Source organism: Camelus bactrianus, chromosome 19 (assembly GCF_048773025.1).
Source record: "Camelus bactrianus isolate YW-2024 breed Bactrian camel chromosome 19, ASM4877302v1, whole genome shotgun sequence".
Classification (NCBI taxonomy): domain Eukaryota; kingdom Metazoa; phylum Chordata; class Mammalia; order Artiodactyla; family Camelidae; genus Camelus; species Camelus bactrianus.
In genome coordinates this window covers 8,943,602-8,958,160 of record NC_133557.1, presented here as the reverse complement: position 1 = coordinate 8,958,160, position 14,559 = coordinate 8,943,602, and the positions used below count along the sequence as shown (strand labels likewise).

The following is a 14,559-nucleotide window of genomic DNA, read 5'->3' as shown; positions in this document are numbered from 1 at the left end:
TCCTAGCTCCAGCCCCTCCCTCCATTTGCCTGCCCACTCGCCCCCATCCCCAAGTCCCACCACCATTGCAACCTCCAGGCTCACCCCTATCTTGAAGATGCGCCAGCAGCAGCAGCTCCTGCCCCACTCAGCCCTGCCCCTTTCACCCCTAACCCCACTCCCTGTACCACCTGCATCCCTACCCTCCAAAGCTCACTTGCTCCCCAAGTTTCTTCCCCAGCCTGGTTCCCATCCTAGCCTTTCCCCAGTCCCACCTTCCACCATCTGCCTGGCACATTGTTAGCCTTCAACTACTTTTTATGACTGAATGAAAAGGGCTACAATAGTGAAAAATTAGGTTCCTGCCTGGGTGAGCTCAGATTCCATGGGGACAGCAAATAGCCATCAAGGAAACAGACACATGGCATGGCATTCACTTGGAGCAGCAAGTGCTGGGAAGAAAATGTCAACTGCAAATGGGAAATGAGAAGGAGGAAGATGTCACGGTGGACGGGGCTGTCCAGGAGGCCTCTTGAAGGAAACAGTTAAGCAGAGACTTGGGTGAATTAGGCGACGTGTGTGGCCAAGGCCCAGGTGGGGCCAGAGTGGAGTCAGTCTCAGGGATGGTGGTGGGAGAAGAGGTGGGGGGGGTGTGGTTTGCAGGGATCAGATCATGCAGGACCCTGTCGGGTGAGGAGGTTTTCAGGAGCAGAGGGAACCATCTCCAGTTTGTTCAGAAGCCCAGTTCCATGCTGTTAGTTTCCTCTGGCTCCTAAAACACATTACTACAAATACTACATAAAACAGCAGAAGTTTATTCTCTCGTAGCTTTGGAGGCTAAAAGTCTACAATCAGTATCACTGGGCTGAAATTTAGGTGCTAGGGGGCCATCCTCCCTCGGGAGGCACTGAGGGAATCTGTTCCTTGCTTCTTCCAGATTCTTGCTGTCAGCATTCTTTAGCTTGTGGCCACATCACTCCCATCTCCGCCTTTGTGGTCACATTGCCTTCTCCTTCTCTTCTTAGTCAAATCAGGACACTTGTGTTTGCATTTAGGGTCCACCTGGATAATTCAGGACAACCTCCCCGCTTTAAGATCCTTAATCACATCTGCAAAGTCCTTTTTGCCGTATAAGGAAACACTCACAGGTTCCAGGGGTTAGGACTTGGATATCTTTTGTGGGGTCACATTATTCAGTTTATTATATCTACCCTTTTCTTTTGATGTCTGGTAATCCAATGATTTATTTAATTCTCAGTGCAGTGTAAACCCTGACAGTTGTTTCTTTTTCCTTTTTTGTAATGCGACTGTCTGATTTAAGCTTTGATTCCAGAAGTGTCCATTTCAAGGAGGCATCCCCTTCCGTGTGTTTATCTCCAATAAACACATTGCCAGCCTCACGTTAGATAAGGAGTCAGGCTCCTCCCCAAACTGAGGCTCCTTTGTTTTAGCGATCTTGGTTGATTTCAATAACCCATCATTTGAGCTACTTTTTTTTTTTTCTCTTTCCGCACTTTATTTTTATTTTTCTAAACAGCTTTATTGAGATGTAATTCACAGTCATGTTTTTAAAAACTTTATTTATTATTTGCTTACTTGTATCTTCTCTTTTGGAGGGGAGGTAATTAGGCTTTTTTTTTTTTAAATGAAGGTACTGGGGATTGAACCCAGGACCCTGTGCATGATAAGCATGCACTCTACCACTGAGCTACACCCTTCCCCTCTCTTCCTGTACTTTAAATTCTTGCTTTTATGTTTTAAATTCACCAATAGTGAGCCCACCAAACCCAATAAAACAGAACCTCAGGCGCGCTTTCTCTTCCCTCTCTCTCCCTCCCTCCATTCCTCTCTCTCTCCCTAACTTTGACCTCGACCTCGACCACGTCAACCACCTCGCTGTGTGACATGCCCCCGCCTCACCTCCTCCAGGAGTGCTGTGTAATTTACAGGTCTTATAAGTAATAAACTATTTTTTCAGAGTTCCGTGATGGCTATCACTGAAGGGCATCTTGCAATCATAATAAGAACAACATGGGCTGGTCCACCCACAACACTGGTCATCAGGATACACTGAAACTGGCATAAAACATGAGACTAAATTAATGGCCCCTTAGGCTTAGTTTTGTTCAAGCTGTTTTCCTGTTTGTTATAACAAAAAAAATCCAGACTGCTCCACTTCCCCACATGGTAGGTGCTAATAAGTGTTTGCGTGGAAAGAGAAAAGGGAGTTCTCGTGCACCGACCATACACAGAGCACTCGGCACCTAGGAAGCCCTCAGTCAATGCTGAATTGAATCATTTCTTATACAATGCAGAGTCCACTTTATTTTCCCTAATGTTCTAAGAGGTGCAATGACTGATTTGTTACTAATGGCACACAGGGAGGGAGTAGGAGCATCAAGATTAGAAATCAGACGTGTCTGACTCCAGGGCATGCCTGCTTCACCTACACCAGAGCTTCTCAACCTCAGTACTACTGATACTTTGGGCCAGGTAACTTTTTGGTTGTGGGGTCTGCCCTGTGCATTATAGGATATTCAGCAGCATTTTGGACCTCCACCCACTAGATGGCAACAGTGCCCCCCCCCAAGTTGTGACAACCAAAAATGTCTCTAGCCATTGTCATATATCCCCTGGGGAGAAAGATATCCTTTTCCTGAGAACTACTCCCCTTCATCATGCTGCCCTAGTGGAGGAGGTGGTACAAAGAGGTGCCATTTCTGCTCGGAACTGAACTCAGGTGTCCCATGGAACAAGGAAGAAGCTGCCTCTATGCCACGGAGGTGGACGTCACTGGTTATCTATTGATATTAACTCTCTGGTTCAGTGACAGATTTCAGCTGGGCACACTCTTGCCAGAATAAAGACTACATTTCCCAGCCTTCTTGCAGCTAGGTGTGACCATGTGACAACATTCCAGCCAATTACATATAATGCAGGCAAATTTCTAACTTTGCCCTTGGAAGAAAATGTCATGCTCCCCTGTACTGCCTCCTTCCCTGGTCTTTCTGCCTGGGATGTGGACCTGGTAGCAACAAGATCAAAGAATCCTGGGTCTCAATACCAGGGTTCCCCCTAATTGCCTGGCTTTCTTATGCTTGAAAATTACTACCGAAACCAACTTTCTCGAGTCACTGTTTGACCCACTGTTACTTAACAGTTTTGTTAAAGTTGTCAACTCTGTATTCTAACTATTACAGCCACCCAGGCCAGCCACAGCAGGGAAGAAAAGAAGGCAGGAAAAGAGGAGAGAAGGATGTGGATGGAGGGGCACAGGTGGTCTGGCTGGGCAAGCTCAGAGACGCTCAGGGAAACCTTTTGGGAAGGACTCCAAGTTGGATCTTGAAGAATGAGAAAATATGGAGCAGAGAGCAAGGGGGTGGGCACTCCAGAAGGGGCTGCAGCAGGGACAGGGGCCTTGAGAGAGACCTGGGCAAGGCCTTGAAGGACAAAGAGGGCTTGAACAGGCTGAGAAGAGAGAGGAAGGCACATCAGAGGGGAGCCCAGCACCCAATGGGGAATTACACCAAGTGAACTGAAATCAGGTGTAGTGATCCCGGAGTTCGTCACGTGGTCTGGGGGCATCTAGAGGTTGGAACTGGAGACAGAGAAGTGGCTGGGGAGCCCTGAGCCCTCTCTGACTCAGAGGATCCACTCTGGGGCTGACCCCTCATCCAACACCCCATGCTAAGATGAGCACAGCTCTGCTGGGCCTGAAGTTTTGACATCTTCTTGTCAAGGGCTCCTCCGGCGGGCAACCAGGACCAGCAGAAGTACAGCCAAGGTCACTGTCTTCAGCCCCAGGACCACAAGTGTGAGCATGGACAGGAGGCCTGGGGGACACAGGGGAAGGCTGAGGAAGGACCCCAGTTGAGTCCCTGACAGCCCAGAGCTCAGAGCCCCTATGGTGAAGTTGGACTCAGCTTCTGTATAAACTCTGGGGCCACACCCTTTCTACACTGAAAGAGATCAAAGACCACCCCTTTCCCTGTCCCGGGCTCAAAGAGGCTTTGCCCAATATCCTGCCTATACCTTTAATCACCTTGACTGCATCCCTGAGCTCTGATAATAATTAGAAAACTACTTTCATTATTGGCTGCTCAGCTCCTCTGTCCTAGGTCCTGAGCTAAGCACTTCCTAACTGCCTTCTATGAGCCTCAAACTCATCATGCAAGGTAGGACAGCAACTTGTATAGATGAGGAGAGAGACCCCGAGTAGGGAAGTGATTTGCTCAGGGCCATATGTATCAGAGCAGTGATGGGACCAGGTGGTCTGGCTCCCAAGAGTGGCAGGAACAGGGCTGAGCATCAGGGAGGCTAACCAGGTCACCTCTATTACAAGTTCCCCTCAGTTATTGAATGCCCTCGAGTGCACAGCACAGGACACCAGAGATTCAAGGAGGGAGACAACCTGTCCACAATCTCACAGCTGGCAAAGGGCTCGATCCACGGAGGCTGGCTACAAAGCCACATTCTTCAGCACAGTTATGCACAGCTTCACGGTGTATCCTTGCACTGAATCATGGGGAGCTCACTACCTCGCAGACAAGACTGCCCACTGAATAGTTAGCACTGTTAGAAAGTCTTTCCTTCCACTGAGCTTTAACATGGTTCTCTGGGTTCTGGTTCTACAGCTGAGATGGAGTCCTGGGAACTTTCTTGGTGGCAGATAGGCTCTGGAAGTCTGGGACTGCTTTCTTCCCATGGCCAAGCCATGTTTGGTACCCCCTACATGTGTAGGACTGGTTAACTCCAGTTAGTTGGAGGTAGATACACTCACCTGATGGAGACATCTTGACTACACGTTCACTGGTGAATTCTGACTCTTTGGGAGAGGTGCGCTTTGCTGCAAGGGAGAGAAGCAGTCTCACTTTCCCCTTTTCTTTCTATCCCTCCACTTCCTGAGCCCTTGTGTTAGAAACTGAGGTCACTGAGATGAATCTGCCAGTTTCTACCTGGGATGGGGACTAGAAGTCAAACCCTGTGACTATGAAGGACTAGTTAGATCTGATTGAGCATCTCTGGGGTAGGGACAATGTCTGCATCATGGCAGTATCTGCAGCATCTAGTACAGTGCAGAGCAGTCAACAGGCATGTAAGAGATGTTTGTTGAATCATTAACAGTATGTACAAAGTTCTGTGGAGCCCTGAATGGGGAGAAATTAACTCTGCCTGTGAGAAGGAGAAGGTTTCACAGAAGAGGGGCTATTTGTGCTGGGCCTTGAAGGAGTTCTTCACAGAAAAGAAGAGGGAGTCCAGGCAGGGGGAGACAGCCTATGTAAAGGGATTGAGGCTAAGAAGAGCTGGCTTGTTTGGGACATGGTAAAAAGTTCCTTGTGGACCACCTCCCCCTCTCCCCCAGCACCTCCTGGACCACCTGTCTCACCTTTCACTCTGAGCCTGGTGCCCTGTCCAGATTGGTATTGCCTGCTGGGTTGCCTCTGAAACTTTACACAATAATAAGTGCCTGCAGACTCAGTGGAGATGTCATGCAGAAGAATGCTGAAATCGCTGTTGGAGGCCTGGACCGCTGTCACATTGGGGGAGGAAATGCCTCTAAAGTTGTAAATGGCCTCCCGGCTCAGACCAGTGCCCCGAAACCACCTGATGGGTCCCGAGGGACCATCTCCAAGCACCGTACAGTTCAGGAAGACAGTGTCTCCAGTGGTTGCCAACACCAACTCCTGGGGTTGGATGATCCGGAGGTCTGGCTCTGGGTCTCCAGCTCCTGAAACCAAAGAGAGGACTTTGTTGCTCCTGCTCTTCCTCCCGAGTCCACTCATTTCCTCCCTCATAGCTTCCCTCCCTTTCCCTCTCCGATGTCTTCACTTAGCCACTCGCTCCTGCATTCGCTCATTGTTCACTAGCTGATTCCCTCAGTGAAGAAGTTCTCAGTACCTACTATGTGCTGATGCTAGGACTGGGGGAAAGGAAGCTCGGCAAGACACACAGATGTCCTGCCCCGAAGGAGTGCTCAGTCTGGTGGTGAAGATGGTCCAGAAAATCCCCCTGAAGTTGGAAACCCAGAGGACTGCTGGACCAAGAGAAGGCATCTGTCCCAGCTTGGAAGGAGCCAGAGAAGACTTCCTGAAATTCTTGCATTAAGTTAAAATGAACCCCCACCCTCACCGCCCGCCCCAACACATGCACACAGATACCCTCCACGTCAGCAGTTTACAGGGTGGTTTCACAAACGCCCATGCTTCTATTTCATCACCTGGATGATCTTTGAAGTGGGAATTATGTTGCCTATTTTACAGATTAAGCACTTGATGGATATAGAGCTGAAGTGACTGATTTAAGAACACACTTCCATTGAATGATAGACCCAGGATTTGGGTGCCCAAGTCACCAAAGGTGGACTCACAGATAGCATGACTGATTACTTGGGGAGTGTGGTAGATTCAGTGACCAGCCCCAGTTCCTGACTCCCCTCTGACAGTGTGGTACATCCATACTCCTGCCGTGGCCTCATGGTGGCAGGGTACACTTCCTTGTCTCTTGACTGTGACCTTAGCCATGTGACTTGCTTCAATGGATGGACTGTTAGCAGACATTATATGAGCAGAAGCTTGAAATGTGCTGTGGGGGTTGGGACTTGCCCTCTTGTGCTTCTGCCATCTCCATGAGAAATATGTACTCTGGCCAGTCTGGGCCCTGGAATGAGACGTGTAGAACAGAACCACCCCAGCTGCCTGCAAACGTGAATGAGGTATACTAGTTGCTGTGTGCCACTGAGATTTTGTGTGTACCGCATGACTGTGGATAAGGGTGGCTGATACTGGGAGGCAGAACAGAATGCAATGACCTGCAGGACCTGATACTCACCCTTCACAAGCACTGAGGTGCCCTCACCCAGCTTCCTTTCTGAGTGCTCACTCAAGCCATCAAACCTCACACAGTGGTAGGTTCCAGCATGCTCCCTGGTGACTTTGTGGATATAGATGGAATAGTCGCAGTTAAGTGGCTCCAGTGTCTTCTGGATTACAGGCATCACTCCGGGGAAGAGGCCATGTTTGAAGTTATAAATTTCCTGTTGGTCCTGATTGCTCACCTTGATCCATTTTATCATGTCGTCGGTGCAGGTTCCGACTACTGTACACCTAAGCAGGAGGGTCTCACCTTCTGCCACTAGCATGGGGCCCTCGGGCTGCAGCACCTGCCACTCATCCCCGTTGCTCTGCTCAGAAGGTCCTGCAACAGAGGAAGAAAGGCCTCGTGCTGGGCGGGAGGGACTTGGAGCCCTAAGAGGCAAGCTTAAAATAAACCAGCTGTTAGCTGGCTGAGAACAGGTGCTCAGAACACTGGAAGAGTCCTGGTGGAAAGGGGAGTAAAAGAGGAGGTGAGGCAGCTGGCTGGGGAGAGAGAGAGCACAGAGCTATTGAACGGAGAACTTATGAGTAATAGGTGGCACTTGAGAGCTCACCATGTGCCAGGCACAGCAGGTCTTGTTTATTCCACCAACACTCTTTTGAGCTGGGCAGCATCATCCCCATCGCACAGCAGAAGATTTTGAGAGCCCAGGAAGGTTGGGTAACTTTCCCAGGATTACTGTCTATTGGGCTGAACTGTGCCTCCCTCCCAAATTCATAGATTGAAGTCCTAACCCCTGTTACCTCAGAATGTGATTGCATTGGAGATAAGGTCTTTAAATAAGTGATTAAGTTAAAATGAGGTCACCCAGGTAGGTCCTAACCCGATATAACTGGTGTCCCTATATGAAGAGGAGATTAGGGAATCACGTGAAAACATGGAGCGAGGACAGCCATCTGCAAGCCAACGAGAGAGCCTCAGAAGAAACCAACTGCCCACATCTTCATCTTGGACCTCAGGCCTCCAGAATTGTGAAAAATAAATTTCTGTTGTTTAAACCTGCAGCCTGTGGTACCTTGTCATGGCAGCCCTAGCAAACTAACACATCAGCCAAAAAGAAGGTGACAGAGCCTCAATCCAACCCCTTGCAGTCTGTTTCTGGAGTCACTGCTCTTAACCTTCAAATGTATCATGTAAAGTTTGTGTGCTGTGATGTTCGGTGTAGAGGCCCTTCCTGCCTCCTGTGGCTCCTTCAACATACTACAACACCTGTTGATGCGTTGTGAAGTGGGTCTGGTTTGGTGATAGGTTGACTGGTTGAGTTTGGCCTCAGACTGGGCTCAGAGAAAGAGGGCCGAGGCCTCCCGTGGAAGTTCTTCTACACCTGGGTTACGAACATCACCACAGGCACTCCATCCAAGAACTCTGTGAGGTCCTCCATTTTTGAGAGAAAACTAGTGCTTAGAGAGGTGAAGATACCTGAGGGAAACCGTCAGTAGATGTCATGACCAGGATTTGGACACAGATCAGGTGACAAAGTTCTGCTCACCACAGGCTCATCGGTTTTGTGCCCCGAGTTTCCCTTAATCTGTGCTCCCCTCAGTCCTTGGGAATAATTCGATCTCACTCCAAGACTTAAGTGTGCAGTATCTCATGGTGTTTCTCAGTTTCGAGTGAGGTGGAGGAGCAGAAAGATGAAGCAAACATTCCCTTCTAAGAGGATCAGGGGAAGGGCTGTGGAATTCTAAATTCTTTTCCTGCCCATTTTCAGCTAAGAATGCGTCATTAGCCACTAAGAACTGCCTCACATTTGTGACCAAGTTCACACCCCATGTTTAATCCTAGGGATTCTGTTTGTCCTTGGTGTCCTTACTTCCAAGAAGTTCAGCAACACTCACCCCCAAACACAATGATTTGAATCAGTCGGATCTTATTCTCTCGATACTTTCTGGTGGTCCTTTCCCTGGCCTCAGGCTGCTTCCTCACACGTATGCACTGAACTGTGCCCGCCGCTCAGGGCAGGGCTGGGAATACTGCCAGTTCCTGCCTGTCGGACAGGAAAACCTCATGACTGATGGGGCAATGGGTAGACTACAGAAGAGAGTATTCAACCCAGAGAGAAGTACTCTAGTCCCATCCAGCAAATCTGAAAAGCTAGGCTCCCAAATAATAAAATATAATACTGCTCTATTGTGAGGCTTATAACGCATGTATCAGCAAAGTTAATACAGCAATAGAATAAAGGCGGGGGGGTAGGGAAATATACCATCTTAAGGTTCTTACACTATATGTGAAATGGTACGATATTGCTTAAAGGTAGATGGTGATCAGTTAAAGAAATATATTATAAACCCTAAAGCAACCACTAAATTACAAAATAAAGAGTTGTAGCTAATAAGCTAATAAAGGAGGTAAAATAACCTTATAAAATATTAAAGTACTAAAAGAAGACAGAAAAAGAGGGGAAAAAAGAACAAAGAACCAGTAGGACAAACAGGAAGTTAACAGTAAACCTAATCATATCAAAATTACTTTAAATGTACATGGTCTAAATACTTTCAGTAAGTTAGAGATTGTCAGATTGGATAAAAAAGTAAGATCCAACTATACGTTGCCTGTAAGAAATCCACTTTAAATAGAAATGTGCAAATACGTTAAAAGGAGAATGATGGACAAATATATCATACTAACACTAATCAAAAGAAAGCTGGAGTGGCTATATTAATAAAAATTAAGAAATCTTGTTTGAAAGGAACTCAAAAGACACTTGTGAAAGAATGACAAGACAAGCCACAGGGTAGAAGCAAATCTCTGCAAGGCATACATCTGATAAAAAGGTTTGCAACCAGAATATATAAAGACTTCTCAACATTCAATAATAAGAAACACAATTTAAAAATGGGAGTTGAACAGACCTTCCTCAAAAAGGAGGCACACGAAAGATGTTTAACATTATTACACAGTAGAGAAATGCAAATTAAAAGCACAATGAGATATTACTACACACTTTCAGAACAACTGAAAATTGAAAAGACTGACCATACCAAGTGTTGGCAAGGATGCGGGGGAAACACCATCCCCATACACTGATGATGAAAACGTAAAATAGTGCAACCACTTTGGAAAACATTTTGGCAGTGTCTTAAAAAGTTCAATAATCACCTACCATATGATCTACTCATTTTATTCTTAGGTATTTTCCCAAGAGAAATGAAAGCATATGTCCACCCAAAGACTTTTACACAAATGTTCACAGACGCTTTATATGTAATAGCCCCAAACTGCAAGCAACCCAAATGTCTGACAGTAGGTGAGTGGTAAAACAAACTGTGATTTACCCCGACAGTAGATAGAAATGAAAAGATGTGACTATTGACATGTGCAACAACATGAATCAATCTCAGAATGATTATGATGAGTAAAAGGAGCTACGCAAAGAGGAATACATGATGTATGATGTTTGTTGTATAAAAGTCTAGAAAACACAAACTAATCTATAGTGGCAGGAAGCAGGTGAGCAGTTGCCTGGGGAGGAGGAGGAGGAGTGGAAAGGCTGAATCACCAGGAAATTTTTGGAAGTGTTAGATGTATTCATCACCTTGATTATCTGGGCGGTAAGTTCATAAATGTGAAACATGTCCAATGCCCACAAAAAGTGTCATCTGTACTCCTTAAATATGTACAGTTCATTGTATGTCAATTGCACCTCAGTAAAGCTGTTAACAAATTTATGAAGATGAAGCTTCTGTGTGTGATGAGAAAGGGAGAACTGATGGAGAAGAGGCACTGGGAAAAGGCGAGGGTTCAGGAAGTCCCATGATTCTTATCCCAGCTAGGGCAAGTCTGAGTAAGCGAAATGGCAGGGAGGAAACTGGAGCCTGGAATAAGGCTCCCTGTCCCTTCTCACTTTCCCCTTTTTGATTCTCCTTCCGTGCTGTCATTGGACTTTGGGAAATGCCCTGGGAGCTTTGTCTGTACCTTGTCCGTGGAACTGGACCAACCCTTTCCCACAGCTCTGGGATTCCTTCCCATACATTTTCCACCTGCCTACCCTGGTTTTCATGATCCCTGTCAAGGGGTTCCCTTTTGAAAGCCTGGTAGAAATCAACATTTTCCAAAAATATTTTGAATATATTTGATCCCAGTTCATTTTGATACATGATTTCCCAGCTTACTGCCTAACACATAGTGGACACTCAAAAGTATTTGTGAAATGAGAGACTAGGAATTATGATTCACACTTTATAATCAAGGAAACCAGCTTGGAGAAGAGAGGGGGTCCTCAAGTCACAGCCAGTGAGTGAGGGAGCATCCAGGTCTGACTCCACACCTGGGCCCCACAGGGGCTTCTCTTGGGGTGACCATCCTGGGGGCCCCAAGGTATGATGAACAGAATCTAGATTTCAGTAGGGTGTGGGGCAGAGACCCGGATGGGTAGGGGATGGAATGAGCCCACTAAGAGCTACACAGCTTGTCTGGTGGATCAGAGGGTTCTGGGCTCAGAGGCTGAGCTATACCCAGAAGCCCCAAAACTCAGGCTAACTCAGCCTTAGGCTGACTTAGGGGAGACATGAGTATGATAATAATTGCCGTCAGTTATTAAATCTTTACATTGTGCCAAGTATTTACAGGTATTATTTTGTTGAATCCTCCAGTTATGAGGTGGGTCCTAGAATTAGCCCCATTTTATACAGCCCTGTTGGCTTGTGGACGTATGATTTGTAGAGTTGCAAAAGGCCTCGTGCTTAGAAGGGACTCATGCTTGCCTTAATGCTCTACTGTTGCTGTCATAAAATTCTTAATAATTTTTGTACAAAGGACCTGTTTTCATTTTGCGCTGGGCTGGGCAAATTATGTAGCTGATCCTGGGCTGAAGCTCACCATTCTTATATTTAATACTCACAGCACCTCTAGAGAAAGGGCCTATGAGTGGCTCTCTATAGGAGAGCATCTGACATGGGCACACAAGTGGCAGAGCTGAAGCCCATCAGTGTAAGCCCTGAGCCTGGGATCCCTGTGCTGCCCCAAAAGTTCTCCTTCTCTGGACACTTGGTCTGTGCTCTGCTGGGATCAGGAAAGCTCTCATCTCCCTCCTCCCACTCCATCTTGGTGGGGTCAAGCCCCTGCTGGGGCCCTTTATAGGATGAGCCAGGGGTGGACCCTCTTCTGTCCCAGACCTACTCACCTGAGAGGACAAGGAGCAGTGCCAGCAGCCGGGAGCAGGGAGGTGAGTGAGCCAGGCAGGGAGGGGTGGGCATCAAAAGGGCCACAGGGCACCGCCTGTGGTCCCCTAGACTGTCTGCCATTCTACCCTCTGCTGGAGGCTGGACTCTGAAGTGGGGTCTTGGACAAGGCTTTTTCTGCTTCTCATGGCCAAGGCTACTTGGGGAAGTGTTTTCACTACAGCAAGACAAGATTGCTGGTGCAAGAGGAAGAAGATGGGTGGAGGGGTTTCCGGCTTTCGTGTCTGGGCAGTAGTTCCTGTAATCACTGTGCCAAAACCTTAATGCCCCTTTCCAGGCCCTGTCCTTGGCACCCTGGGAGGGAGATGAGCACGGCTGTCATAGTATGCCTGCAAGTCAGTCCAACTGTGGATCAAGAATTGAGCCTGCCTTTTCCTGGCTGTGTGACCTTTCAAAGGCACTTGTTGCCGCTGGTGGGAATGCAGTTTGGTGAAGCCACTATGGAACACAGTATGGAGATTCCTCAAAAGACTAGGAATAGACTTACCGTATGACCCAGGAATCCTGCTCCTGGGCATATATCCAGAAGGAACCCTACTTCAGGATGACACCTGCACCCCAATGTTCATAGCAGCACTATTTACAATAGCCAAGACATGGAGACAGCCTAAATGTCCATCAACAGATGACTGGATAAAGAAGAAGTGGTATATTTATACAATGGAGTACTATTCAGCCATAAAAACCGACAACATAACGCCATTTGCAGTAACATGGATGCTCCTGGAGAATGTCATTCTAAGTGAAGTAAGCCAGAAAGAGAAAGAAAAATACCACATGAGATCACTCATATGTGGAATCTAAAAACAAAACAAAACAAAAGAAAACATAAATACAAAACAGAAACATACTTATAGACATAGAATACAAACTTGTGATTGCCAAGGGGGCGGGGGTTGGGAAGGGACAGACTGGGATTTCAAAATGTAGAATAGATAAACAAGATTATACTGTATAGCACAGGAAAATATATACAAGATCTTGTGGTCGCTCACAGCGAAAAAAAATGTGACAATGAATATATGTATGTTCATGTATAACTGAAAAATTGTGCTCTACACTGGAATTTGACACAACATTGTAAAGTGACTATTACTCAATAAACAAATGTTAAAAAAAAAACAAAACGAAGTCACTTGTCATCTCTGAGCCTTTGTTACCTCATCTGTAAAATGATCTCTTCCTAAGAATGGTATTGCAGGAATTATTTGAGATATGTGCCGGAGGGCTCAGCACAATGTAAAGGCTAAATATAATAGCCATCCTTACTGATGATATGTAGGAAATAAAGGGGGTAACATTTACTTAAGAAAGAGGATTTATTAAAAAACAGGCCTCCTGGAGGCCTCCTTTTGGCAGTGCAGGGTGGGCACAGACCCCATTTCTAATTGTATAATCATGGGCAACTCCCTAAACCTCCTTTACCTGGGGTCCAAATGTAACACAATCAGATTGTGCAAAAATTTATGTTCGGGGCATCTTAATTTTCTGCAACTGATCTAAACTTCCTTGGTTAACACCCATCACACTGGCTGTTAGGAAGAAAAGGCTTGTTTGCCAATTAAAGCAATCCCAGGCCCTTCTAGGCTCTGACAGCCCCTTTAGCTGCACTGTCTGGGTTCAAATCTTGGCTTTACCCAGATCTGCCTGTGTGACCTTAGTGATCATGTAAGCACTTTGTGCCTCAGTTTCCTGCTCTGTAAAATAAAAATAGAAATATGGTTGCATGTATGGGGTGGAGTTAGGACGATATATACCGCCATCATTCTCTTTTAGGTTAACTGGATCTCTTCCAGGAAAAAAAAAAAAAAGCTCGAGCTTTCAGTGCTTCCCTCCTTCCTTCTTACTCCACAGGGTCCTGGGTGCAGAGGAAGCTGAAGTTTCTTCCTGGGGCGGGATGCTGGGACTTGGGTCTGAGCACTGTTGTAGTAGAGAATAACCTTTGTTTTGTTGGAGGTTTACAGGGACACCACGACCTAGCCCACGGGGATGGCTGCAAGAACAAAGAATGCCTGCAGCAAGAAAATTACAAAAATCAACCACACCCCCTCCCTTATTTTCCCTCTCCCTCCCTTATTTTTTGTATAAAAGGAGCCTGTATTCTGACTAGAGCAGGATGGTTCTCCAAGACATTAGCCTGCCATTCTCTCGGCCTGCCGGCTTTCCGAATAAAGTCGCTATTCCTTGCCCCAACACCGCATCTCCCGATTTATTGGCCTGTCGTGTGGCGAGCAGAATGAGTTTGGACTTGGCAACACTGTCTGGGGGTCTGGGTGTGAGTACCGTCTAGGAGGGTGGTCTGGCCCGCTTCCTGAGCACTTTGCACTGGGTCTGTTGAGGTGCGGCTGGTACTGTGTGGCCCTTTGGGACCTTGCATTGGCACCACTGCTAAATCCCATTGCTTCCTCTACTTGTTCTCCTGTTGAGGAGACCTGTGTATTACAGCCTCTTTGAACAGACCACAGGCCTAGAAAATTCCACCAGACCCTCAGGACCTCCATGTCATCCTCACAAGGAACTTTTG

The 14,559-nt window shown here is 46.9% G+C and overlaps 1 protein-coding gene and 1 non-coding gene across 2 annotated transcripts; both read right to left on the bottom strand.

Annotated features, from left to right (window-relative positions):
- Window positions 1-632: 632 nt before the first annotated feature.
- Window positions 633-12,178, bottom strand: SIRPB2 (signal regulatory protein beta 2). Its single transcript, XM_010960940.3, has 5 exons — window positions 11,978-12,178; window positions 6,808-7,173; window positions 5,366-5,707; window positions 4,760-4,825; window positions 633-3,812 (listed from the first exon to the last, which is right to left on the bottom strand). The coding sequence occupies exons 1-5, from the start codon at window positions 12,096-12,098 to the stop codon at window positions 3,715-3,717; spliced, it is 993 nt and encodes a 330-aa protein (XP_010959242.2). The 5' UTR covers window positions 12,099-12,178; the 3' UTR covers window positions 633-3,714.
- Window positions 1,626-1,698, bottom strand: TRNAD-AUC (transfer RNA aspartic acid (anticodon AUC)). Its single transcript has one exon. It is a non-coding gene; the product is annotated as a tRNA-Asp (tRNA).
- Window positions 12,179-14,559: the final 2,381 nt, after the last annotated feature.